The sequence below is a fragment of the Neoarius graeffei genome, chromosome 5, assembly GCF_027579695.1.
Source record: "Neoarius graeffei isolate fNeoGra1 chromosome 5, fNeoGra1.pri, whole genome shotgun sequence".
In the NCBI taxonomy this organism is placed as follows: Eukaryota; Metazoa; Chordata; class Actinopteri; order Siluriformes; family Ariidae; genus Neoarius; species Neoarius graeffei.
In genome coordinates, this window is record NC_083573.1 from 10,672,028 (window position 1) to 10,699,924 (window position 27,897).

At 40.4% G+C, this 27,897-nt stretch overlaps 1 protein-coding gene across 1 annotated transcript; it reads right to left on the minus strand.

Annotated features, from left to right (window-relative positions):
• Positions 1-3,873: 3,873 nt before the first annotated feature.
• LOC132886501 (C-C chemokine receptor type 1-like) lies at positions 3,874-27,764 on the minus strand. The gene is made up of 4 exons (XM_060921205.1): positions 27,651-27,764; positions 27,160-27,369; positions 26,310-26,469; positions 3,874-5,442 (listed from the first exon to the last, which is right to left on the minus strand). Exons 3-4 carry the CDS (start codon positions 26,413-26,415, stop codon positions 4,592-4,594), a joined length of 957 nt encoding a protein of 318 aa, XP_060777188.1. The 5' UTR covers positions 26,416-26,469; positions 27,160-27,369; positions 27,651-27,764; the 3' UTR covers positions 3,874-4,591.
• Between the last annotated feature and the right edge of the window lie 133 nt (positions 27,765-27,897).

A 27,897-nucleotide genomic window follows, 5' to 3' on the forward strand; every position in this document is an offset into this window, starting at 1 on the left:
TTGACCTAATGAGTTGCAATTTGGTCCTCCAGCTGTTCCTTTTTTGTACCTTTAACTTTTCCAGCCTCTTATTGCCCCTGTCCCAACTTTTTTGAGATGTGTTGCTGTCAGGAAATTTCAAATGAGCCAATATTTGGCATGAAATTTCAAAATGTCTCACTTTCGACGTTGGATATGTTGTCTATGTTCTATTGTGAATATAATATCAGTTTTTGAGATTTGTAAATTATTGCATTCTGTTTTGATTTACAATTTGTACTTTGTCCCAACTTTTGTGGAATCGGGGTTGTTGATTATAAATAATCTAATGTCGGTTTATTCTATAGAACTATTAGTTTGTGTGAGCAAAGTGACTGTGTACTATTACTCCAAAGCAAGCAGTGTCTTTGCTTAATTTTTTTTTTTTTCTGACAAGGTTTGAATCTAGGTATTGGAGAATTCATTTTGGGTTTTTTGTGACAGAACAAGCCAGTACAACTCTTCTGTTATTCTGTCCATAATGTACTTCAAGTGCACGGGGTGTGAAATCTTGATGGTATTTCAGATTCATAAATTCCTCCAAACCAGAATGTACTACATTTTGGGGCAAGTACACTCCAGACATGAAGAAAATATAATAATCCCTGCCAACATGCTCCTCTGAAGTCAACCTGTCAAGCAAGAAATTTTAGCAGTCGTGTCAGTCTTTTCATGATTCACAGAGAAAAGGAGCAAGGTGCAAAACATGAGCTTTTTGTAAATTAAACTATTGATTTGAAAAGTTGATGCTGAAAGTCGATTCTTTAAAGATACTTTGAAGTCCTTCAATACAAAGATTTAAAGATTTTTAAATTAAGACAGATTATTGAAAGTATGATGAAAAACTTATTTGTTCCATGCTTGTTTACAACAATTTTGTATCTGGAGTGCCTACCAACCCACAAACTCTGAAATAACACAACTCGTCAGATAATTTTTGGCTCCGTATTTCAGAAAAGGTGTGTTTCAACAAATTGCTGAAATTTACCTGTCAGCAAAACCCTGTTTGTATATATCTGACAGTCAGTAATTGCACTGAAAACCTGAGTTGGGAGTAGCCTCCAAACATAGCCACGCCGCACTACAATTCCCAAGCACCACAGCGCCACTCATCCCCAGAATTCTAGGAAGTACACCTGTTTCCCATTTCCCCAGAATTACTTCCCAATATAAGCCCAGCATTCACAAATGCTCACAGCAAAGTATCATTCTGTGTCCCCATGCCTGATCTAGATGCCTGACTTCCTGTGCGTTTGACATTATGTTTATTTCTGACTTAATTTACTCACCTGCCTTTTGACATTCTGTTTGTGAATCGACCAACCCTTGCCCATGCTAGACTATAGCTTCAGATTAGTGTATTGGATTTGGTTACCAGTTTGCAATGCACCCGCTCTCCCCTGCGCTTGCATCTGTAAGTGCCTACACCCTGACAGGATATTTTGCCAGCAATGAATGCAGCAGAGGAAGTGAAGTAAACTGCTCTCAGTGCTCAGGAGCAATTGTTAGGAGAACATCAGTAAGCGATAAATGAACTTAACACCAGAATGTCACAGTTAATGGCTGTTTTGCAGGTCATCCTGACACACCCCTCGTCCTCTGCCGGTGCAGCCCTGATGGTTCCTTGACCCAAAAAGTCTTCTGATGAGATGTCAGGGCGATCCAGCAATCCTGATGCACAAGACACTTAATTTTTTGGATATTTTTGAGGCTTGTGCTCATGAAGCATTTCAGGGGTCTCCGGTGCCGAATTTCTGAGTTTGACACACAATTTGATGTTTGCTCTCTGGTCTCTGTTTGAGGTCTTTAGTAAAATCGAAAATGCGCACATGCACATTGTCACAAAAATGTGTGTAACATGGGTTCTGATGTTGAAGTTACTTATTGCTCCTGCTCCAAGTCTCAGAACTTTTTGATCGCACCTTATGTAGGCACAAAATAAATTCCGGAGAGTCCAAATGAAGAGTTGCAATATAATTTAGAGAAGGTGCATAACATTGTCCAACGTATTCGGTAAAAATATTGTCACCCTTGCAGAAAACACCATGCTAATATGGGACTAGTAAACAATTTATCACAATTATCACAGCCAGTCTCATACATCAGTTGCATGCTGTAAGCATACTACATATTATATCATGACAGTGAAAAGTAAATTTTAACCATTCCAAAAAGGTACAATCATACAGAACTTAACAGCAAAAAATTACAGCACTTCCATATTTTAAAGAGGAGCTAGTAACCTAACATTTAAAATATACATCCAGTATTGTTCTTGAACACCAATTGTCATACTATGCACAAATCATGAGTGTCAATCAACTTTTTTTCATAATGTCTTGTATTGAGTATACATGTCCATGACCAAGACAAAAGTTTACAACAATAAGTGTCCAAATTGCTGTCTGAACATAGAAAAATATCAGCAGCTCTTTTTTTTTAATCAAGCCTTATTTGCTTAAAATCAGGACAGTTTAAAAGAAAGATGACACGTAAATAAAGTAGCCATTTTTAATCCATCCATCCATCTCATTATCTGTAGCCGCTTATCCTGTCCTACAGGGTTGCAGGCAAGCTGGAGCCTATCCCAGCTGACTATGGCTACATCCACACGACAATGGCAACGAGATGTTATTTAAAAATATATCGCGTCCAAATGGGCAACGATCAGTAAAATATCAGGTCCATATGGCAACGCAACGCTTGCTGAAAACGATGCAATACACATGCCACACCTCTAGGGGCGCTGTAAGATGGTCCCTTCGGAGACACCAGAACAATAGAAGAAGTAAGGACGCATGCGCATAAACTATTATGCGCGAGACTTCATATTAGCCACAAAGTCAGGAAAATCTGTTCGTAAAATTACATTATAATGACCAAATACAATGAAAAGTATTTTTCCAGTCTCACCTGTGAAAGGTAATCCCATGTGATCTCGTTTGGACGGCAAACCTGTTGGTACAGTTAAACGCAGCTAATCTTTATTCTCTGCTTTGACCTCTCCAAAATGGCGGCGAGGATGACGTATGATTCTACGCGGAAGGCGGTGTCTTTAATGGTCCGGAATAAATTGAATGATACACGTTGATGGATTAATTTGTTGTTTCTCACCTGTGAAAGGTAATCCCATGTGATCTCGTTTGGATGGTAAACCTGTTGGTACAGTTAAACGCAGCTAATCTTTATTCTCTGCTTTGACCTCTCCAATATGGCGGCAAGGATGACGTATGATTCTACGTGGAAGGCAGCGTCTTTAATGGTCCGGAATAAATTGAATGATACACGTTGATGGATTAATTTGTTGTTTCTCACCTGTGAAAGGTAATCCCATATGATCTCGTTTGGACGGTAAACCTGTTGGTACAGTTAAACGCAGCACATGAATCTTTATTCTCTGCTTTGACCTATCCAATATGGCGGCGAGGATGACGTATGATTCTACGCAGAAGGCGGCGTCTTTCATGGTCCGGAATAAATTGAATGATACACGTTGATGGATTAATTTCTTCTACGCCCTTTTTGAGGAATGTATTGTAGGACTTAAACCCACATCTGAAGAGGTGAGATCGCGCCTTTTTTTTTCCCCTATTTTTGCTGGCGGGATTGCAGAGTCTCTCTCTCACTTTGCACCATTACACAATAAATATTCACAGTGAAAATATTTTGTAAGCACGTTTCATGAACCAAGTTATAGGATTTGTTGACAACTCGCATCGAGTTCGTTACACTTCTACCTGGCGTGAAGCACTCACAGTCATGTGGTTGTGACGTCATCGTAAACAAATCCGTTCTACTCATCCAGACGACTTCACAACGGCAACGCTGCCAGATCTTTCCACTCTGGAACCCGTTCTCAAAAAGATTGCGTTTTGGGCACCCAAAACGCCGGTGCCGTGTGGACGCCAGGCCTAAACAATAAGGAATTGTATCGGAGTCACCTGAATCCGTTGCCGTGTGGACAGGGCCTATGGGCGAGAGGCAGGGTACACCCTGGACAAGTTGCTAGGCCATCACAGGGCTGACACATAGATACAGACACCCATTCACACTCACATTCACACCTACGGTCAATTTACAGCCATCAGTTAACCTAACCTGCATGTCTTTGGACTGTGGGGGAAACCGGAGCACCCGGTAGAAACCCACGCTGACACGGAGAGAGCATGCAAACTCCACACAGAAAGGCCCTCATCGGCCGCTGGGCTCAAACCCAGGACCTTCTTGCTGTGAGGCGACAGTGCTAACCACTACACTACCGTGCCACCACCATTTTTAATCATGTCTTGTGAAATACAATTTTTGAACAACTTGGGCTTAATTATTCACTTGACCTTTGTCAGCACAAAATGATAACAGTCAAAAGAATAAAGCAACCACCCAAAAAAAAAAAAAAACAGGAATCATCCTTCGTCATGATTCATACCAGAGTGCTACTGAATTAATCGAAATGGTAAAAAGGGGTTAATTCATTTTCTGTAACAATTTATACATAGACTTGTTTGGAGGAAAATGTACATAATCTCAGGCTATTAAGATTATTTTACAAAGATGTAAAAGTATTATGGTCTTTTTATTTCTGAAATAGACTTTGGGGATAACAAACAATAACAGTTACACTTTTAATTTTGTCTTTGTGCTGGAAATCATTGTGGCGCATGAGTATGATGTTGTAGGGCGTCCAGAAGAGGAAGTAAACAGTGACCAAGACCACCATGAGCCTGACAGCTTTGTGTTTCTTCTGAGATTTCATGGTCATTAAGATGGGGATGATGTGTGAGTAACAGAACAGCATCACTGAGAGAGGAATAATAAAACCAAAGATGTTCAGCTCAATGTAATGAAATGACTTCCACATTTTCCTTTTTGAATATTCCACCATGCATTTTGATACATTTGATATAGTATTCACTTTTGAGAAACTGATGGCTGGCAGAGAGGCTACCAAGCTCAGTGTCCACACAAACAAAGCCAGTGCTATGCTAGCTCTGACAGACCAGTGCTTGGGGATGAGGGAGGTAGAGGTGTGGACGATGACGGCATAGCGGTCCACTGTCATAAGGATCATGAAGAAGATACTTCCATAGAAGCCCAGCATGTAGAGTGCTGTCACTGCATGGCACATGAACTCTGGGAACGCCCAATTAGAGTTGGCAGCGTAGTCGGCCCAGAAAGGCAATGAGATAAGGAAGAGGAGGTCTGAAATGGCCAGGTTGAAGAGGCACAGATCTGACATGTTGAATGATTTGTGATACTTGACCAGGACACACAACACCAGGCCATTGCCGATGAACCCCACAATGAAGACAATGCTGTAGACTGTAGGGAGGAAGACTTGGCTAAAATCCATTACATTGCTGTTGTTGTAGACCTGGGGCTTGTAATCATCTGGCTTTAGGCTGTAGTAGTCAGAGTAGCCGTCCTCTGTTTAAGAAAAAAAATCCCTTTGTGATCATGCATCACTAAATAATGTAAATAATATTTATATACGGCGGCACGGTGGTGTAGTGGTTAGCGCTGTCGCCTCACAGTAAGAAGGTCCAGGTTCGAGCCCCGTGGCCGGAGAGGGTCTTTCTGTGCGGAGTTTGCATGTTCTCCCCGTGTCCGCGTGGGTTTCCTCCGGGTGCTCCGGTTTCCCCCACAGTCCAAAGACATGCAGGTTAGGTTAACTGGTGACTCTAAATTGACCGTAGGTGTGAATGTGAGTGTGAATGGTTGTCTGTGTCTATGTGTCAGCCCTGTGATGACCTGGCGACTTGTCCAGGGTGTACCCCGCCTTTCGCCCGTAGTCAGCTGGGATAGGCTCCAGCTTGCCTGCGACCCTGTAGAACAGGATAAAGTGGCTAGAGATAATGAGATGAGATGAGAATATTTACATACAGTACATTACTCAGTAGATTTTTTTCATCAATCATCTGTTTCTAAAAATAATATTCATTCATTCATCTCATTATCTCTAGCCGCTTTATCCTTCTACAGGGTCGCAGGCAAGCTGGAGCCTATCCCAGCTGACTACGGGCGAAAGGCGGGGTACACCCTGGACAAGTCGCCAGGTCATCACAGGGCTGACACATAGACACAGACAATCATTCACACTCACATTCACACCTACGGTCAATTTAGAGTCACCAGTTAACCTAACCTGCATGTCTTTGGACTGTGGGGGAAACCGGAGCACCCAGAGGAAACCCACACAGACACGGGGAGAACATGCAAACTCCACACAGAAAGGCCCTCACCAGCCGCTGAGTTCGAACTCAGAACCTTCTTGCTGTGAGGCGACCGTGCTAACCACTACACCACCGTGCCGCCCAAATCCGGTGCTGCCTCGTTTCCTCTCCCCCACTTGCCCTATAGGCAGACACAGATTCTTTTAATACTGTTCTGCGGGATTTCATGGTATACCATGGTATAAAACCTGATGGCTGTCATTCCACGTACATTGCCTTATTTCCGTTATTTGGGGGAAAATGCAGCCAAACAGAGAATTTCACTTGCACTCAGGATTAGCATCATGGGAGGCACCCCAATACCTGCAGATCAAGCCTTTGGCATCATAATTAGGTTTTTATTGATTCATTTATATTCATCATATGAAACATCTCACACACACACACACACCCTGCTGGTCATACTTGCATCAGGTCAGATTGGGGGAATTAGCTTGACTTGTCATTACGTCAACAAAAAAATACCCGCTCATAAAGCAGTTAGCATGAGCAAGACAGATGACGCTTGGCAGTAATATGTTTGAGGGCAAGCCTGCAACTCTTCTTTAGGTCAGCATATGCCTTTAATTCTCTTTATGATGCCAACCTTGGCTTTCATGATTATTGTGCAACATGTTGAATGAGTTTTGGGTCTGTCTGCAATTATTTGGTAAGAGTGGTGCCTACAGTCTCTTCCAAGTGATGTTTGAATGATGCGCACAATGCAGTGTGTGTGTGTGTGTGTGTGTGTGTGTGTGTGTGTGTGTGTGTGTGTGTGTGTGTGAGAAAGCTTACATCCTCACCCACTGATACAAACATGCAAACAAACATACTTTATTTATATAACATTATAGTTTGTAGGGACATTTCTCATTATTTTTCATGGATGGTAGGAAAAAAACAATGAGAAGCATTGTTCAAAAATGAAGAGAAGCACAAACTGAAAACAATAAATTGCTTATAACAGGGAAGGGTGAAAAATAATATAAAAAGGGAAATCAAGTAGTCAGTCGCTCAGTTGCTCTCAAGACCAATTCATTTATTCCATGGTTTGCTGGATCATCAAGAAGTCCATTATTTCTGCTCCCACATTGTACCTGGGATAATATTTGAATTGGAGTTTGGGTTCTTTGCAATGACAAGTTACCTGCAGTCTTTTTTATCTCATGTTTATAATTCTGTTTATAATAATAATAATAATAATAATAATAATAATAATGAAATACTGTAAAGTGTGATACCATGAAACCTTGACATTTTCTGAGACAGATATCATACCATCAAAATCTCAGACTATGGCAACCCTTCCGTACTTTAAGTTCCTCACAAAAACATATATTAAATCGTCCCTGAAATTTTGAAAATCAGAATCATGAACAGAAAGTTAAAAAGATACAAAAACTTAATGATTTTCATTTCCCTGATGCACAAATGTGAGTATGTATACATTCATGATAATAAAAGCATTACTCAAGTGGTAAACTATTCCTTTACTTCATATTATTAATATATTTGTGGATTTTATTGTAAAGTACTGATATTTTCTATTTTCAGTAATCTAGAACACTGTAAAATAAGGCAAATGAAAGAAAGTGTGCAGTCAGCAAGTTTTGGAGACTCAGTATTAAATTCAGATCAAAGAAGAGGGAAGCCACTCTTCAGCTGCACACTGACAGTTTTAATACAATTATCTATAAATTTTAAACACACTTTACTAATTGGAGCAATGATCACAAATGGTTACCAAGCTGGATTTTACAATTATGTAAAAAGAAAAAGGTTCACCTCCTGGTTGACATGCTGGAGTTATTCATGGAAACGTTTCCTCAGTCCAAGAATGATTGTGAAAGAATAAAAGTAATAAAAAACCCAGTATAGAGAGAAACAGAACGGTATCTCTGTAAGGGTCGCTCCACATGGGGCTAAAGTCCACATCACACCAACAAGAAACATTCAAAAAAGGGGAAAAAGCTAACTATGTCTCTCACTAGAACTGACACACTTCAAATAAGAAAGTCCACAATGTCATTTGTCATTTCACACAACTTGTGCTGTTTAGTAACCTCGCAGCGACTCCATTAATAGGTTACCTTGAATCAATAACCTATTGCCATCACAATGACAGGGCTACATTCTCCATTTAGTCTGACATAAGGACACCTAGTCTACTCAGTTGGCTTGTTAATTATTTTCTCAGTAACATAGTCCTTTGCCTTACTTGGGTCTTTGAATTTTTCAACTGTACCGTCTGGAAGTGTGATTTTCAGCTCAGCAGGGTAAACAGCGCCGAAGCGAAGATCCGTGATCTTGAAATCCCATAGCAGTTTCTTTACCTCATTGAACTTGGCCCGTTGTCTGCTAACCTCCAGGCTATAGTCGGGAAAAATGCGGATATCATCCCCATCGGTCCCCTGCAACCTTTTTGAGAATCTCCACTTTCTCTTGATAGTAGTGGCATCTGACAATGAAAGTTCTGGGTAGGCCTCCTTGGGGATCGTCCCTTCAGTCCGAGGTGTGCAGAGCTCGGTGTGCTCGGTCAAGCAGAGGCGCTTTCCCCATATCCAATGTTTCACCCAGGATGTGTGATATGTAGTTGACCAGCCCCTTGACACTCTCTCTTCCTTCTTTCACCCCAATTATACGCAAGTTGCAGTGATGCAATCTATTTTCCAGATCTTCGTTGTGTGCTTTCAAATTGGCTATGTCTTTCTTCATTGGTGCCACCTCACGTTCAAGAGTACTGACTATAGAAGACTGTTCACTAGCAGCATCTTCAACTTGTTGGAACTGCTGCTCCAAAGCACCGATTCTCCCGTTAACACTGTCCATGCCCGCTTTCAATTCCTCCCCGAGTTGGTCCACCTGACTTTTAATGTCTGCTGTCTGGCCTTCCATTTTCTCATTGATTTTTGCCAGGAGTTCTTCCTTTAGGGAAACAACCGCTTGGAGTATTGGTTCTTGTCCCAATGAGTCCTTAGCCATAGAGGAGCTCGTGCTAGCTGGAGTGTTAGCTGACTTAGCCAGTCTGCCATGACCAGACATAGTAACTAAATAACTAACAGGCTATACAAAGGAAAATATAGCAGCTTTATAGGTTAAGTCATGCGCTAATTGTCAACTAGTCATAATTTACATTACTCCAATCTGTGAACTATATACATAATTTCAATTCTAGCACAGCTCCACAAAACACGTCTACATGGCTCTGCTACCGGAAGCCCTCCCCTGGTGCCAAATGAAAGGCCATATGGGAGTTCCTATTTGCTCATAATAGTAAACATTTGTCTATCAGCAACCATTTGAGTGATTAGATTAGATTAGATTAGATTAGATTAGATTAGATTAGATTAGATTAGATTAGATTAGATTAGACAGAACTTTATTGATCCCTTTGGGCGGGTTCCCTCAGGGAAATTAAGATTCCAGGAGCATCATTACAGGATAAACAGAGAATAGAAAATAGAGAAAAAACTTCAAGATAAATTACATTAAGTATTTACATATACAAGTATAAAAAGAATAAAATATGGGGAAGAGAGGAAGGGGGGAAAAAGAAAAAAGGGGGGCCAGCAGGAGAGATATTGCACATTATATTGCACATTGTCCAGTATTGCTTATTGTTCGGCGAGGCTACTGCTCCTTCCCATCCTCTGTCCTCCTGTTACCCCTCCTCCCCCCCAGAGAGGAGTTGTACAGTCTGATGGCATGAGGGACAAAGGAGTTTTTAAGTCTGTTCATCCTGCACTTGGGAAGGAGCATTCTGTCACTGAACAGGCTCCTCTGGTTGCTGATGACAGTGTGCAGAGGGTGACTGGCATCGTCCATGATGTTCAATAGTTTGTTCATAGTCCTCTTCTCCACCACCATCACTGGAGAGTCCAGGTTCATGCTGACCACAGAGCCAGCCCAGCTGATCAGTTTGTCCAGCCTGGATGTGTCCTTCTTGGATGTGCTGCCCCCCCAGCACACCATGGTGTAAAACAGGGCACTGGTGACCACAGACTGATAGAACATCCACAGGAGTTTCCTGCAGATGTTAAAGGACCGCAGCCTCCTAAGGAAGGATAGCCTGCTCTGTCCCTTCCTGTATAAGTGTTTGGTGTTGCAAGTCCAGTCCAGCTTGCTGTCCAGCCACAGCCCAAGGTACTTGTAGGAATCCACAGCCTCCACCTCGTCTCCCTCAATCAGAACTGGTCGTGACCTTTGTCTGGACCTCCCAAAGTCAATGACCAGCTCCTTGGTCTTCAAGGTTTTGAGCTGCAAATGGTTCCTGTTGCACCACACAGCAAAGTCCCTCACCAGGCTCCTATACTCCTCCTCTCTGTCGTCACTGATACACCCAACAATGGCTGTGTCATCGGCAAACTTCTGAATGTGACACAGCTCCGAGTTGTAGCAGAAGTCCACAGTGTACAGGGTGAAGAGAAGAGGGGCCAGCACCATGCCCTGGGGTGCTCTGGTGCTGCTAATCACAGTGTCAGATGTGATGTCATTCAGCCTGGCATCCTGTGGCCTGTCGGTGAGGTAGCTGGAGATCCAGGTGACCAGGCAGGGGTCCACTCGCATCCTGTTCAGTTTGTCCTGAAGCAAAAGGGGCTGGATGGTGTTGAAGGCACTCGAGAAGTCCAAGAAGAGGATCCTCACTGTGCCATTTCCCTTATCCAGATGCGAGTGGGATCGGTGTAGCAGGCAGAGGATGGCGTCTTCGACACCAACATCTGCCCGGTATGCAAACTGCAGACAGTCCTGGGCATGTTGTACCTGGGGTCTGAGGAGGCTGAGGAAGAGCCGCTCCAACATCTTCATCAGATGTGAAGTGAGTGCCACCAGTCAGAAGTCGTTCAGCTCGCTGGGCCGATTCTTTTTGGGAACTGGAACGATACATGATGTTGAAGATGCGTTGGAGTGGTTCACCCAGTTCAGCAGCACAGGTCTTCAGTAGTCGGGGACACACCTTGTCTGGGCCTGCTGCTTTCCTGGGGTGAAGCTTCCTCAGTTGACCTCTGACCTGGTCTGCAGTAATGCATGGAGTCTGTGTTGAGGTGGGGGATGAGAGGGAGGAGGGGGCTGCTGTGATGACTGGGGGAGGTGTGTTGAGGGAAGGAGAGATGGCTGCAGTGAGGGAGAGGGTGGGGGGGATGTGGGCTGGTTGAACCGATTGAAGAAGTCATTCAACTCATCCACCCTCTCCACTGTCCCCTCAACAACTCTGGTCTTTGTATTGTGGCCTGGGATGGTTTTCACACCTTCCCAGACCTCCCTCATGCTGTTCTCCTTCAGCTTCTGCTCCACCTTTCTCCTGTAGCTGTCCTTAGCTTCCCTCACGCAGCGTTTCACCTCCTGCTATGCTGCTTTCATTGCCTCCCTGTCCCTGCTCCTGAAGGTGGCCTTCTTCCTGTTGATGACAGCTTTGACTTCCTGTGTTACCCATGGCTTGTTATTAGGGCAACACCATACAGTCTTAGCGAGGGAAACCATGTCTGCACAGAAGTTGAGATAATCTGTCAGACAGTGTGTCAGCCCCTCTATGTCCTCACAGTGTGGGCTAAGCAGCACATCCCAGTCTATGATGTCATAGCATTCTCTGAGGGGATCTTCCATTTCAGGGGACCACCTCCTGATGGAGCTAGTTGTTGCAGACTGCCTTTGAACCAGGGGGGTGTACTTCGGCTGTAAATGAACCAGGTTATGGTCAGACTTCCCGAGTGGGGGGAGGGGTGTGACCCTGTATGCATCCCTCACATTAGCAGACAGCAAGTCAATTGTCTTGTTGTTCCTTGTTGGACAGTCCACAGCCTGGTAAAAAGCAGCCAAAGTAGAGTCCAAAGTAGCATGATCAAAGTCTCCAGAAATTATCATAAATGCCTCAGGGTGCTGTGTCTGCAGCCTTGCTGAGACAGAGTGAATCCTCTCACATGCAGCAGCTGCATCTGCCCTCAGAGGGATATAAACACAGATGGTGATCACGTGACTGAACTCCCTCGGCAGATAATATGGCCGCAGGCTAATAGCTAGCAGCTCCAAGTCTGAGCACCAACCTGGGTTACACCAGCGGTTGTTAACATAAATGATGAGTCCCCCACCTTTGCCTTTCCCACATGCTTTAGTGTCTCTGTCGGCTCTCACAGCAGTGAATCCCCACAGGTTGACGTTAGCATCTGGTACAAGGAGTGTTAGCCATGTCTCCGTAAAAATAAATCGGCTGCTCTCCCAATAAATCTGCTGGTTGTTCAGTGCGGATAGCTCATCGACCTTATTCGGCAGCGAGTTCACATTCCCCATGATAACGGAGGGAATGGATGGTTTGTAGCACCGCCGGTTGTCCGCTAGCCTAGCCTTTAGCTTAGCTCTGGCTTTGCAGCCCCTGGATTTCCTCCTCAGCTCCGCTGGGATGGGGTGTTGTATTCCGGCTCGTCCCATTGTCTTCAGGGCCAGCAGCTCCTCTCTTGAATAAGCAAGAAAACTGGCTCCTGGTTGTGTGTTATAGTTAAAAATATCCATGTGATATGAGTAAAACACACTATGTCTTCGTAAGAAGAGCAGAAAAGTAAAAAGATGGGGGGAAAAAGAGATTTAAAGAGCTAAAAACTACAGAGCTACTGGAGAGGCAGCCGTCTCACACAGCGCCCCATGGAAAATGTGATTTTGACCAAAAGGTTGACCTTCCTGGTGACCTTCACCTTGATCTGATTACCCCCAAAATTTATTCTACAGACCATTGCCCACCTGCCCTGAAATTTTGAAGTCAATCGGTTTAACCATCTCTACGCTAGATTGTTAACAGACAGAGACACATGCAAACAAACAAACAAATTAAAGTTTGAAAGAAAACTATGAGAGATACCCCATCATGTAGCATATCAATGGAAGCAGAATTGAAAGATGAACATTTTGGAATTGGTTTGAACTAAATATGATGAATATGAAGGAAGATATAGAAAAAAAAACAAGATTTACCTTTTTGGTGACCTTGACCTTGACCGGATGACCCTCAAAATGTTGGAGGTTCTATTTGAGACTAATGCCCATCTATCCTGAAAGTTTCATGAAGATTGATCCAGCCGTTTTCCCGTAATGTTACTAACAAAGAAACAAAGAAACCTCACTGAAAACAATACCTTGCCCCCTGGTGGACTTCATCCCGGGAGAGGTCAGAATGAAGCATAATCCAAAAATGAATAATTTAAAAATCACAGAAGTAAAATATACCAAGTCTCTGTACTTTATATTATTCCACGCTTACCTCTTTCAGTTTTTGAAACTGAAACCTCTGAACCAAGGCTGAGGTACACACGCTGTCGCCATGACCAAAACTCTTATTTCCTGGAAATGGCCCAGCACTAGAGCTCAGTGGAATGCACTTCTCTCTTTGTAAGAAGCATAAACATGTCAGAAAGCAATTTCTTTAGTCTAGTGCGTAGTGGGCGAGGTAATAATAATAAATCAAAAAAAGTGGGAAAGTTTTTATCACTGGGGTTTAAAAGTGGGTGTGACCAAACCCCCTTCTTTTGTGTATGTAAATTAACCATCCAATGACAGCACAGTATATGCACATGAGGCAGGTAGTGATCCAATCAGTGTGTTTGAGGGAGGAGTATTTTCAAGGCAGCGCTCCTGCAGTCTGAGCTCAGAGCTTTTTTTTTTTACCTTTTTAGTTACCTTGACCTTGACCGGATGACTTTCAAAATGTTGGAGGTTCTATTTGAGAAAAATGCCCATCTATTCTGAATGTTTCATGAAGATTGGTCCAGCTGTTTTCCCATAATGTTGCTAACAAAAAAACAAAGAAACAAAGAAACCCAACTAAAAACAATACCTTGCCCCGTTTACTCTGTAGAAGGTGAGGTAACAAACAAACAAACAAACAAACAAACTAATGAAAAGTCATGCAGAGCATGATACTTGCAAAAATCAGAAAGAAACGGAAGTTATGGCCGATTAGGTATTTTTACAAGATTTGACATTGGTGACCATGACTTTTGACCCTGACCCACCAAAAATTAAGTATTTCTTTGTGTGACCCTAGTGACTTGTCCTGTGCATTTTGGTGAAGATTGGTCAAGAAATTATGATGCTAGAGCACCAGCAAACAAACAGATAAATAGACAGATCAACATACTTGCGAAAATCAGAGATTTTTGCAAGTAACAAAGAAATCCCACTGAAAACAATACCTTGCCCCCTGATGGACTCCGTCCCAGGCGAGGTAACAAATACATGACATACAAAAGCAATAAAATTATTGAATCAGTGATTAAAAATAGGCAAAGGAAGGATTCACAAACAAAGGACAGCATCAAAGGAAAGCAAATACTTGAAAAAAGGAACACTCCATTGTCACATCTGCCCCTACTTGCACTCAAGACTCCACTTCCCAGAATTCATAACAGCCTTCAAATATGGCTGCCATGGACTATACCAACCATCCTGCACTTCACCACTTACAGTCTCCAGAGTTCTAGTCACACACACATGAACTCAATCACTTCTCAGTCACACAGCCACAGGGTTTAAGCACTCTCATACCCCTTTTCCACCAAATCAGTTCCAGGGCTGGTGCTGGTTCACAACTCGTTCAACTTGCGAGCCAGCTGAGAACCAGTTTGCTTTTCCATAGTTCGCGGTGCTAAGGGAAGCCACGTCACTACATCGCTGTATACGTCAGTTACGTCGCTACGTTTGCATAAACCTTGGCGCAAATATCGAAGCAAAAACAACACGGAAGAAGCAGCAGCAGCAAAAACAACAATAATAATAATGGATGACTTTGCGTTTGTACAGCTGCGGCTTCTCATCACTTAAAAATGGCGATCTTTCGCGGTCTTGTTATTGTTGTTGGTCTTAACAACTCCGCCCCCCTGCTGACGTAAGCGGTTCTTTCCTCTGGCCCAGCAAAGAGGTGGTGCTTGCCTGGAACTGGTCTTTCTTGCCCCAGAGACAGTTCTTTGTCAGTGGAAACGGAAAACCCGGTTCCAAACTAAGCACTGGCCCCGAACCAGCCCTGGAACTGCTTTGGTGGAAAAGGGGCAACAGTGCACCGAGTTATTGTGATGTATATGTTCAGTTCCTTACAGCTGGCTTCATCGAGTCTTACATTATTACTCTGTTGATTCTGGTTTGCCTTTCTTTGTGCTTTTGATTTTGCCTTTTGGTATTACCTCTGATAGATTGTTTGTACCTCACCTGACTATTGCCTGTTTTGTGACTCTGCCTTTTCACTTAGGATTTGAATTTGTCTGCCCATCTGCCTGAATAAACTCTAGAAAATAAGAATATTCAATCAGGAGTAACCTGCATTTCATTCACTTTCAGGAACCATTTTATCTTGATCAAATTGATGTTGGATCCATATATTTCCTAGGAACACTGGGCACAAAGTGGAAATCAACCCTGGCTGAGATGTCGCTCCATCAGAGTCTTTGCAACTTTCAAATGAACAGAATAGCATGATTTATCTGTTTTGAATATTTATCTCATTGAATCCCAGGAAGACTTTCAGGAAACATGAAAAATTCCACAGAGACAACAATTCAAGCTTAGGCTCAAAATGCGGACCCTGGAAGTGTGAATCAGCAATGCTATGTTGTGGCCACTAAAGACTGAATTTGTGATGATATTTGTATTTTAAGTAGACATGTAAGGATATATCGTGCAATGATCAATCATGGTACAAATTTATGATGAAACAAATCCAATCGATGAAATAAAAAATAAATCATGATAATTATCAGGCTGCGTAATCTCTGAGTTTTCCTAGTTGTAGTTATGTTGTTGTGACAGTAAATGGTGCAAAATTTATAGGAATACATGTGACTTCACCATGAACAGAAGTAACACAGCACTAATGCAGCTACGCAAAAACGCACAAAAACAGATCTAAAATGGGAAACAGCTGTTGTGTGATTGAGTGTACAAATAGATTTAACAAGAAATCTGAGCTCACTTTTTACAGATTTCTTAAAGCAAAAGAAAAGAGAAACAAATGCAGGTCATGTGTTTATAAAAGTTTATTCAGAAACTATTTATTGGTGATTAACTTTTTTATTTTTAACAAAAGGAATATTTTAATCAATAGGCTATTATATTTACTCCAAAAATTACAAATTGCAAAGTAATTATTGTGGATCAATAATTACTGTTGGTTTGAAAGAAAATCAAACAAAAGTTATTTCTTGTTGAAATTTCACAAAGGGTATATTTACATTGATGAAGGATATGAAAGTAAATGTTGCTTTTTTGTAATATTGACACTTTATTTTTTAATATTGTGGCAAAATGAAATCATGAACCCAAAACTGAATCAAATAGAATCTTGTAAAGTTTTACATTTCAGACAGTGTATTTCCGGGTCAATTTGGCAACATGTAAAGAGGGCTGTAGTGCAGGCTAAATACAAATAAATGGCATTTATGCATCTCCTACATTTTTAAAATAACCTGTATGCACTTCTAAATAGTGTTTTACACACCTCTAAATTGTCTTTCCCCAACTTCAAAATTTCTGACAGTTTCTTCTACTTTTCCCAGTGCAATCCATTATATATTCAAAACTGCACTGCATTATCAGCATGACAGTATCTAGACTGTGTGACCACACATTTCAGCTTTTGCTAGAGGGTGTGCATATAATGTTACAGTATGCAGAAGTCACTGCAGTTACACTGAGTGGCATTCAGTATGAATGCCCCAAAACACACACACACACACACACACACACACACACACACACACACACACACACATAAATAAATAAATAAATAAAATGGGAAAAAAATCCCACCACATCTGCAAAATGGATTTAATGTTGTTTATGTCTGTAATGAAGCCAAAGTTGATGAAAAACTCTCACTGGTGATTACTGCAATGGCCTTTTCACAGGCTTGCCAAAAAAGACCATCAAACGACTTCAGCTGGTTCAAAATGCAGCGGTGAGGGTTCTCACACGAACAAAAAGAACAGAGCACATTACCCCAATTCTAAGGTCCCTTCACTGGCTTCCAGTAAGCTACAGAATTGACTTTAAAGTATTGCTGCTGGTGTATAAATCTCTAAATGGTACAGGGCCCAATTACCTCTCTGATATGTTGCAGCGGCCTAACCCAATCAGATCTACCAGATCGAAACAGAAAAATTTACTATTAAAACCAGTTGTTAATACAAAGTGTGGTGAAGCAGCTTTTAGCTACTATGCAGTACATCTATGGAACCAACTGCCAGAGGACATTAAAAATGCTCCTGCTGTTGGCAGCTTCAAATCTAGGTTAAAGACCAAGCTGTTTTCAGATGCTTTCTGTTAATTAATTAATATTTTTACATTTTTTATAATCTTTACTTTCTCTGCATGTCTCATCTCATTATCTCTAGCCGCTTTATCCTTCTACAGGGTCGCAGGCAAGCTGGAGCCTATCCCAGCTGACTACGGGCGAAAGGCGGGGTACACCCTGGACAAGTCGCCAGGTCATCACAGGGCTGACACATAGACACAGACAACCATTCACACTCCCATTCACACCTACGGTCAATTTAGAGTCACCAGTTAACCTAACCTGCATGTCTTTGGACTGTGGGGGAAACCGGAGCACCCGGAGGAAACCCACGCGGACACGGGGAGAACATGCAAACTCCACACAGAAAGGCCCTTGCCGGCCCCGGGGCTCGAACCCAGGACCTTCTTGCTGTGAGGCAACAGCGCTAACCACTACACCACCGTGCCGCCCTTTCTCTGCATGTTTTAAATTTAATTTAATTTTATTCTATTTTATTCCGCTGGTTTCTTTTTCTTTTTCTCCTTTTTTTTTCTTTTTGGCATTTTATTATTTTATTTCTACTGCTGTTTAATTCTTATTATTTTCTTTTAATTCTTTTAATTCTTTTAATTAATTGTTTTAGATTAAAAATAAAATTATTTTATGTAATTTTATTTCTCTATTGTTTACTGTTTTTGTTTTTGCTTCTGTAAAGCACATTGAACTGCCATTATGTATGAAATGTGTTATATAAATAAACTTGCCTTGCCTTGCCTTGGTGTGTATGCTCCATTCTATTTGCCTTCTTGTTTACTGTCTTCACTGGGAACGCGCAGGAAAGACAAAGTAAATCAGAGTGTGTGAATCAGCAGGCTGTCAATGAGTTTTTCCAGTAAATCTCTCGCTGTGCATGTGAATAATTTTGTGACGATATCTCATGAGCATGTGCAACACAAACATGAGGGTTCGTAGGAAAAGCACTTCCATGTCAGTACATGACCATATAAGTGAAGTCTTATCTTGGACGAGGCGCAAATATATTGATTACGGACCCCTTGCCAAAAAGCAAACCTTGTATGGGTTTGTCAAAAAGCTATCATATGAAAGGATACATTTTCAATCAGTGGCAGGGACATAATCATGTATTTCCAAAACATGGTGTGGCATGTGTTCTTAGCAAAATTATCTGCCAAGAGAACAATAATATTTCAAGCTTCAATTTAGTTAAAATGGCAATATGCTGTATTCAGATTATTGTCCCCTTATTAAATAAAATTCCGGTTAAATTTGGCTATATTCAAGGGATTTCTATTTAGTAAAGTGTTTAAGATTTATTAAAACGGTCTACAGAGGATTCATTCATTTATCTTCTGTAACCACTTTGTTCTCATCAGGGTTGAGAACTGGATCTTGTTTATGCACCAACTGGAACATCCAGAGAGTAGGTCTTCACAATCAGCCAATCTAGATAGAACAAATACATGAACTAGTTTTTCTGCATTTTGTAGTGACATTATATTTCTTATCGTAGCAATATTTCTGAGATGAAATAAGGCTATCTTAGTTATATTATCTATATGAGCTTCAAATGAAAGACTGGAGTCAATAATCACACGGAGGTCTTTTGCTGCTGCCCATGAAGAAACAGAAAGGTCATTCAGAGTTAATACATAATCCTAAAACTTGCTTCTAGCTGCATATGGTCTGAGTACAAGTACTTCTGTCTTGTCAGAATTAAGTAGAAGGAATTTAATAAGCATCAAGCATACCCTGGCGAAAAAAAATTACTTTATTGTATTTAAAGTATATTCATATTTTCAATAGTATATTGAAAATGTACTTACACAAATTGTACTTTTTGTAAATATATAAAAAGTATACTAACTTCACGCTAACACTTTTAACACACTTTAAAATAATTATACTATATTACACTTTATAGAAATATATTATACTAAAATCTACTTTAAGTGAAAGTTATGTGTAATTTCTAAAGTGTACTAATTTTTAAGGTACTTATAATACAAAGTATACTAATTAAGCATATATTAGTACATATAAAGTCATATCCTTAAAGTATACAAAATATACTTTAAGTTGTTCCACTTTAGCACATAAAAGTACACTAAATACACTTCAAGTTGCACTTTTCTACAATTTAATTACAATTAAAATATATTTAGTACAAAATTAGTTGTTCCAAAATAGCATGCCTCAATTTAACTAATCATAAACACACTTGAAGTATATTGATGATTAGTGTGGCTTCAAGTACACAAAAGTATGCTAAATTTTAGTACACTTAGCACATTTATTTTTCACTAGGGTATATTTTACATATTCCTCAATTTTATTAAGTTAGTGTCTTTCATCTGGCTTTGCTGAACCATGCAACTGTGTGTCATCAGCATAACACTGGAAGCTAATACCATCCTATGAATTATATTACCTAGAGTTAACATTCATAAAGAAAAAAGCAGCTGACTAACTTTACCTTAGTATGCATAGAGAAGTCACCGTTTACATCTTCACAGTCATAACGATCAGTTAAATGTGACCTGAGCCAGAAGAGAGCCATTCATTTAACTTCAACATTTTCTCATCTATCAAGGAGAATGGAGTGATAAATGGTGTCAAAAGCTGCTCTAAGGTCAAGTCACACAATCAAGGAGACACAGTTCTGATCAGAGGCCAGTAGTTGGTGATGTTTCTATGTGATGAGGCCTAAATCCTGACCAACACATTTCATGAATGTGATTACTACATAGACATGAGCAGAAGTGCTGAACTTCAGCCTTTTCTAGGATCTTGAAGATAAAGCAGTAGTTTGATAGTGGCCTGTAGTTGGACACTTGAGAGGGATCAAGGTCAGGTTTTTTTGTTTGTTTGTTTTTTGTTTTTAATCAGGGGTTTAATAACTGATAGTTTAAAGGATTTAAGGACAGAGCTGATGCTCATGGAAGAACTGATTATTTTTCAAAGAGATTTGATTGCATCTGTTTGTATCTTTTTGAAGAAACATTTCGGTAAGAGATCAAGCACACAAGTTGAAGATTTTGATGAGGAAATTAGTGAAATTAGTTCAGTCTGTCAAAGGGGAATAAAACATTCTAATCACTGATCTGCTATTGGTATGTAATCTAGAGAGTCACTTATTAAATTGTCTGACTTGAAATTAATAATATTAAAAAAAATTACATGTTGAAAGATTAAATATGCCCTACTAACCCTATTAGCTCTATTAAATAGGGCTAAATATGCCCAATTACTGGGGGAAGAAGGTGCTTTGTTATACACGTTTATGTGCTTATGGTCTAAACCATAGGTGGCCAACCCGCGGCTCGCGAGCCGCATGCGGCTCTTTGCCTGGTGTCATGCGGCTCTCACATTCACGTCCAAGTTGGTGTTCGTTTGTGGTTTTATGTGCGTTTTCGCTTCACTGCAGTTAATTACGGTTATTTTATTAAAGGTGCTTCGCTTGGTTTCATTACGGTATTTTCACATCATGACAAATGCGCAGGTGCGTGAGATGATATGCTAAATTTCAGATCTCAAAATGGCAGGGAAAAAATGCACTTCAAAAAGAAAATATGAAGATGAAAACAGGACGTTTTTAACAGAGTGGGAGGATTTATATTTTTTCGTTGAACGTTATGGCAAGCCATTCTGCCTTCTATGTCAGTCGTCATTGTCGCATTTCAAGGCTTCAAATCTTCAGCGTCACTTCAGCTCACTACATGCTAAAATCGACCAGGACTTTCCGAAAGGGAGTGAACTTCGTAAACACAAGTTAATCACGTTAAAAAGTCAATCACAAAAGCAGGTACAGCTCTTCAAAAAATTTACAAAACAGAGACAGTAACACATACTGTTTGAGGAAATTAAATTAGCACTTTGTAATTTCCATTTTCCGACTGACTGTATTTATTTGAATACTTATTTATTTGAATGCAGGTCTTGTGCAGGTCATGCAATTGAGAATTCAAGCTGAATCAAAATGGCTTTTGCATTTTCGATGTTAAACAGGTAACTCCAAAATGCACTAGAATACAGGAAATTGCATCTAAGAAATCCAAAATTTTTCGGGGGAGGCCCCCCGGAACCCCCCCAATGGGGGGAATCCCCACATGTAAACAATGTCTGCCTTTGTGCCCCACCTACAATTTTCTTCACCAGTCGCCACTGTTGAAAATGACTGGCCTGTGGTCTTGGTACTGCAGTAAATGTATCATCATGTTGGTGTGGGGCATTGGTTAAGTTGGAGTGTGACATCAATGTGGCTGTGTGTGTGTGTGTCCGCGCGCGCAGAAGGAAGGGTAATATTTGTGTGCCCATGTTCATGTGCCAATGTGGCTCTTTGCCGTAACACAGTAAGAATTGTGGCTCTTGGGCTCCGACTGGTTGGCCACCCCTGGTCTAAACCATATGGTCTGAATCTTTTCTGCTGTAGTTCTGTCATTTTTAGTTGTCTCTCCTGTACAGTTTGAATGTGAAGGAAATTGATTACATGTAGTTTTGGGGGTTTTTTTTGACAGAAAAAGCTAGCAAATATCTACACCATGCTCTCAGTTATGCTTTTTATAATTCATACTTCAAGCGTATTGGCTGCTAACTCTAGATGTTAATTCAGATTAGTCATTTGCACCTAACTGGTCTGTATATGTTGGGGCAGGTAGCAGAGAGAAGGGAGATTTGGAACAGTTTGTATTCCCAAAAATAATTTTCAACCAATTGGGTTTTAGATTACATCAGAAGTGAAATGTTGCCCCTTAGAGCAGTGCCGTATTAAGCCAATGCGGTGCCCCTGGGCACTATACCTCAAGTGCCCCCCCCCCCCCACCACCACCACCCTGCGCGCACACGTTCAGTAACCTCCTGCACACACTCACAAACCTTGCCCTTTGCTGTCAAAAACAGTAGCATATACATAAACAATAGTACACATAAACAAGGTCATTCTTCCTCATTGAAAATGTATTAAGTAGGCTACATCAGCCCATCAAATTCACTGAAAACAACCAACGATATGCATGTAGGCATATTGAAATGTCTTATTCAAAAATGAGCAGCATATATTTGTATGTCTCAAGGGGATCCTCGTCATCACTGACCCCTCAGCTAACACTGGCTGTGGTTGTAGCATCTCCCCGGCTAGTGCTAGCAGGGCCATCTCCCTCACTAGCATCGCTGATTTCACTAGCTTCGGCTTCAGCACTGGTAGTGACAGCAGTTGTCGATGTTTTTATAAAAAAACAATCTAACACTGGAACATTTTTAATTGCAGCTACACGCCTGGAGTCTTTCTCTTGTTTTATTTTCTCTTCGCACAACCACTCAATTGATGTCTGTCCATTTTTCATTTCTACCACGGTTTTTAAAAAATTGATACATTTCACCGTAGGTGGACTGGCTCAACTGACAGGTTGAGGAAAGGGGGGTTAATGGTCACATGATTATTGTTGTTGTTCTTATGAAATTAGTGTTCATAATGAATTATATATGACTATTTAACAATGTCAAGTGTATAACCATTTTAAGTGTACAAACATTCACGAAAAATATTTTTAAAGTTTCTGTCATGTGGTGCCCCCCCACTGGCTGTGAGTGGTTAGTGCCCCTGAGCATTGTGCCGCAGGCCCATATAGTTAATCCGGCCTTGCCTTAGAGTAACCTACATCCTTTGGAGCCACAAAGCTGGACACTGCAGCAAGGTGTTGGCAGTTAAATATTTGTGTCAACCAAAACTTGTATTTTCTATTTCACAATTGATCTCCAGTCTGTGCTGTAATTTGTTAGGAATTAAAGTATGTAGCCTAGAGTTACCATATATAAGATCATTTATTCAGCTCAAATACTGGAGAAAAACATTGAAGGATTTTTTTTTTCCAAAATGGCCAGACAGGGCAAGTTGGGACAGTTCATGGTACAGTTTTTGGTTTTGTTGTTGTTTTTTTCTTCATCTTATCTCATCTCATCTCATTATCTGTTCTACAGAGTCGCAGGCAAGCTGGAGCCTATCCCAGCTGACTATGGGCGAAAGGCGGGGTACACCCTGGACAAGTCGCAAGTTGGGACAGTTCATGGTACAGTTTTTGTTGTTTTTTTTCTTGTGGTTTACAAATATAAAATAGTTCAAAACATGTTTTGTTATAAATATGGGTGTGACCCTGCATGAAGATTAAACTTATTTCATTCCTTCTTGAGAACAGAACTCTTTTGTTTTGTCAGGTAAGCTGATATTTTTCTATCGCTGTGTGTTCATACACTTCATGTGTTACAAGTTTTGATAATAAATAAAAATTAAACATGTAGGCCGAGGGATTTAATTTTTGTTTCATGTATCCCCGCAAAAAATAATGACAGAAAAAGTGAAGCCTGGCCAGTATGTATGTCAAGCTGAGAAACTAATGTTGTGGCAAGAGAGTATAGTAAATACTCTCTACTACAACATGAATATGACACTACCTGCAAAGAATTATACACCATCAACAAAAGCTGAAAAGTTGTCCCAAGTCTCCCCATTCTCCCCTACCCTCCAAACAAGAATTAAGATAATATACGGTACCTACTAGCAACAGGTTTCTTGTTGTTTCAGTCTTTTACTGACTGACACATAATATTTATTCAGTATGTGTCATGGCAGTCTGTACCTCAAAAGGAGCCAAAAAATATACTAACATGAAAGAAGTTGCCTTAAATTATTTTACTGCACAGAAACAATGCAAGTGTGAGTGATTCCCAAAGAAACATTGAAGTTTGAGTTTCTTCCATTAGTTTTTAAGTCGAGTCCCTTTTTGGGAGACCTACTCAAGGACTGCCCCAGGACCGGTGCAAAACAAAATAGCAGCTCCTGTTAAAGTTCGTGTAAAAGAACTTTCCTTGTTGAAAACAAAGACTTCTGACTGGCAAAAACATATTTCTCACTATTTTTCAAAAGAAAACAGACATACTAGCATTTACCATGTGGCATTCTAAGGGTTTTACTACTTAATGACAAGTCTGTGTTTGTCACGTGGGATGCCTTTACAATGATAATCAGTGGTGCAACCCGTAACAATTTTATGTAGTAACTACATACTTACAACGTAGTGGTTTGGTGTTACGTAGTGTTTTTATGTAGTTACTACGTAAAATTCTGGACTACCAGCAACATTTTTACTATGTCATAAAGTTACGTAGAGAAATTACGTACCCACCATCTTCCCACTACCTTATGGGCACCTTCCCACTACCTTATGGGCACCTTCCCACTACACTATGGATACTTTCACACTCATATGGGCACGTTCTCACCACCTTACATTTTCACATCCTTTCTACTACCTTACAAAACCTGAGTAATATTATGCAGAAAACATGGAAGAAGCAACAATATTTTCCATAGTCAGTGCATTTATTTCAGCAAAAAACAAAATCGCATAAAATGGCATAAAAACCTACAGAGACTGACTGCAATATTTACACACAACCATAATTTTTGTTCTGGCTATTGAAAATATTTAATGGTGAACCAGTATTCAATAATAGAAACTCTAGCATTGAAAGAGCTAACAGATGTCTCTGGTTTCTGAATCAGATGAATGGTGGGTTGGTACAGTAGTTGACTCCTTCGTTGTTGCAGCCACAGCAGCGCGAGCCTGCAAATATAATTATAATCAATGATAAATTGGGAAATCCTTGTTTACCATTATATGGTCAGATTAAATGATGTATGTACACATAAAATATTTTGCAAGAGGTACAGATAATTTTCTACACTGAACATGAGAAAATACTCTCTTATCCAATCAATATTGAAGATCTTGAAGACTTATTACCCCATTTGCATTTTGCAATATCACAGAAAAATAGTAATGTTGAACTCGGAAGAGATTTCCATTAGAATATCACAAAACTAAAGAAGAACCATGAGCATGTCATGTGTTTTACTACATAATAATATACCAGTCAAGCATCATGTCATTGGAATCGAGACCCTCACCAAATACTAACCTGAAAGAGGTATCCACCCCTCTTGCTTGGGGCACGCTTCAGTGTCTCTGCCACTTGCAGCTCAATGTTGTGGTCTTTACAGGTTGGGTGGCTCTTTCTGCGTGCTTTTGTTAGTATATATAACACACCTTGATTACAACCAGTCCCAATTAATTAAGGTACTCAAAGTGTTTAAATTGTCTATATAATTATTTATGTAATGTTTAATGAATTTATTTCTGAATTTATATATGCAGAATTCAGGTTTATTCTGCAGGTAAACTTAGTCAAGAATTTCTTAAATGTCTGCAATTTTGATTCATGTTGTCATATTTAAACTGTTGCTAATCTTATCATCAGCATCGGACCGAGAACCATGCAGGGTCAAGTGGCCACTGGCCAGAGCTAGAGAACAGCTTCCCTTATAATGAAAAGTGTATATCAACCAATGCTTACCATCATCCTCATCTTTGGTATCCATCATTTCACCAAATTCTTCAAACTTTCAATCCTTTAAACCAGCTTATCAAAATAACTTTATTCACTGAAACTCCTACCAACCATACATCTGTACATATAAGTTGGAGCATAATATAAGTGAGCCTCCATGACAGAGTGGTAGATTCACACCCGAGTCTGGGGATCGTTTCATCCTTCATCTCATTATCCCAGGAGGTCTCTTGGGCTGCATGAGCCTTAGTTGCTAAAAGGTGGGCAAAAATCCAATTCACCACCACTTAGAGTGCAAAAACTAACCAATATTGCTTGAGTGCTGTTCACCAGTTTAATTTCATACTTTTGGGTCTTTAGGCCTGAATTAATGCAATGTAAATATTATTTCCTGAGAATAAATTATTTCTACATACTATATATAACTCTGTTGAGTGGCAGGGCCTCAAATGACCGCTTCTTCTTCCTTCCTTTCATGTTGAACTGAGACCACAGTTGGGAAGTTCCCAACTTTTTCATCATCCTTCGGATGGTGTCTCCCACATCACGCCCACCGATAGCACTCAATAAAGTCACCTACAAACATAAACGAAATTCTTTCAGGACAATTTGTTAAGAAAATATATGCAGACTAAATGTTTTTATTTCATTAAAATCATATGAAAATTTGTTGATATAATAATATTGGTTATGTTTCATACTAATAGTTCCCTACCATATTTACTGCATTTGCTTTCATACAGTATAGTTAGAAGAACAGAGTTGAGGGTTATAATCACATGTTGTGGATAGGCCAATGCAGCATTGATTTTTATCGATGTAACAAAGTGGCCTGTAATCTGTCATTGGCATCTCATCAATATAAATATATAATTACCAATTTGGGCGGCACGGTGGTGTAGTGGTTAGCACTGTCGCCTCACAGCAAGAAGGTCCTGGGTTCGAGCCCCGGGGCCGGCGAGGGCCTTTCTGTGTGGAGTTTGCATGTTCTCCCCGTGTCCGCGTGGGTTTCCTCCGGGTGCTCCGTTTTCCCCCACAGTCCAAAGACATGCAGGTTAGGTTAACTGGTGACTCTAAATTGACCGTAGGTGTGAATGTGAGTGTGAATGGTTGTCTGTGTCTATGTGTCAGCCCTGTGATGGCCTGGCGACTTGTCCAGGGTGTACCCTGCCTTTCACCCGTAGTCAGCTGGGATAGGCTCCAGCTTGCCTGCGACCCTGTAGAAGGATAAAGCGGCTAGAGATAATGAGATGAGATGAGAATTACCAATTTCTTCCTTAGAGCTGGATCTGCCAGCTTTTCACAGAACCTGTCTAACTCTTCAGTTGATGTTAGAGGATCCTCCAACTTGTCTTCAATAACATCATCATCAGGCCCTGCTGCTGAACCTTTTGCCGATTTGTTTCAAAAGATTCATCTGAACCTTCTGATTCTGCACAATTTCATCAAGGCGCATCAGAACCTTTCTCTGATAATCTATAAAAAGACATAAAAAGGAAATGGTTAGTGTCACGGGCCACATAAAAACGAGTGAGCATTATGCATTTATGAATTAAAGACATAAATTTTAAAAAATTGTTGGATTTTATGATAAAATGCCACACATCAATTAGTAATATTATTAGTACTGGATGTCACTACACAGATATTCAGACTGACAGATCACAAATGTAAGTCATTTATTCAAGTAGTGTTTCTATCTTTTCATAAAATGTGTATGCTAGCATGTCTCTTTTGTAAGTAAGAATAGAACTCACTGTCTGATCTGGTATTTTGCCATGTATCTGTACTCCTCGGCCTGAACAGCTCTTCAAGGTCCTCTGTATCTGAGACAAATTTGCAAACCAATTAATATCATGCAGAACGAATGGAATTAATTAAGCTAATGGTAAGATTTTACTGTTTGTTTTTAATGAATGTAATATGCAAACCTTGGAGATGAATGATATTCCCAAGAGATAAAAAGAAATTCCACCTAAGTGAATTTTTCTATAGATTGCATAA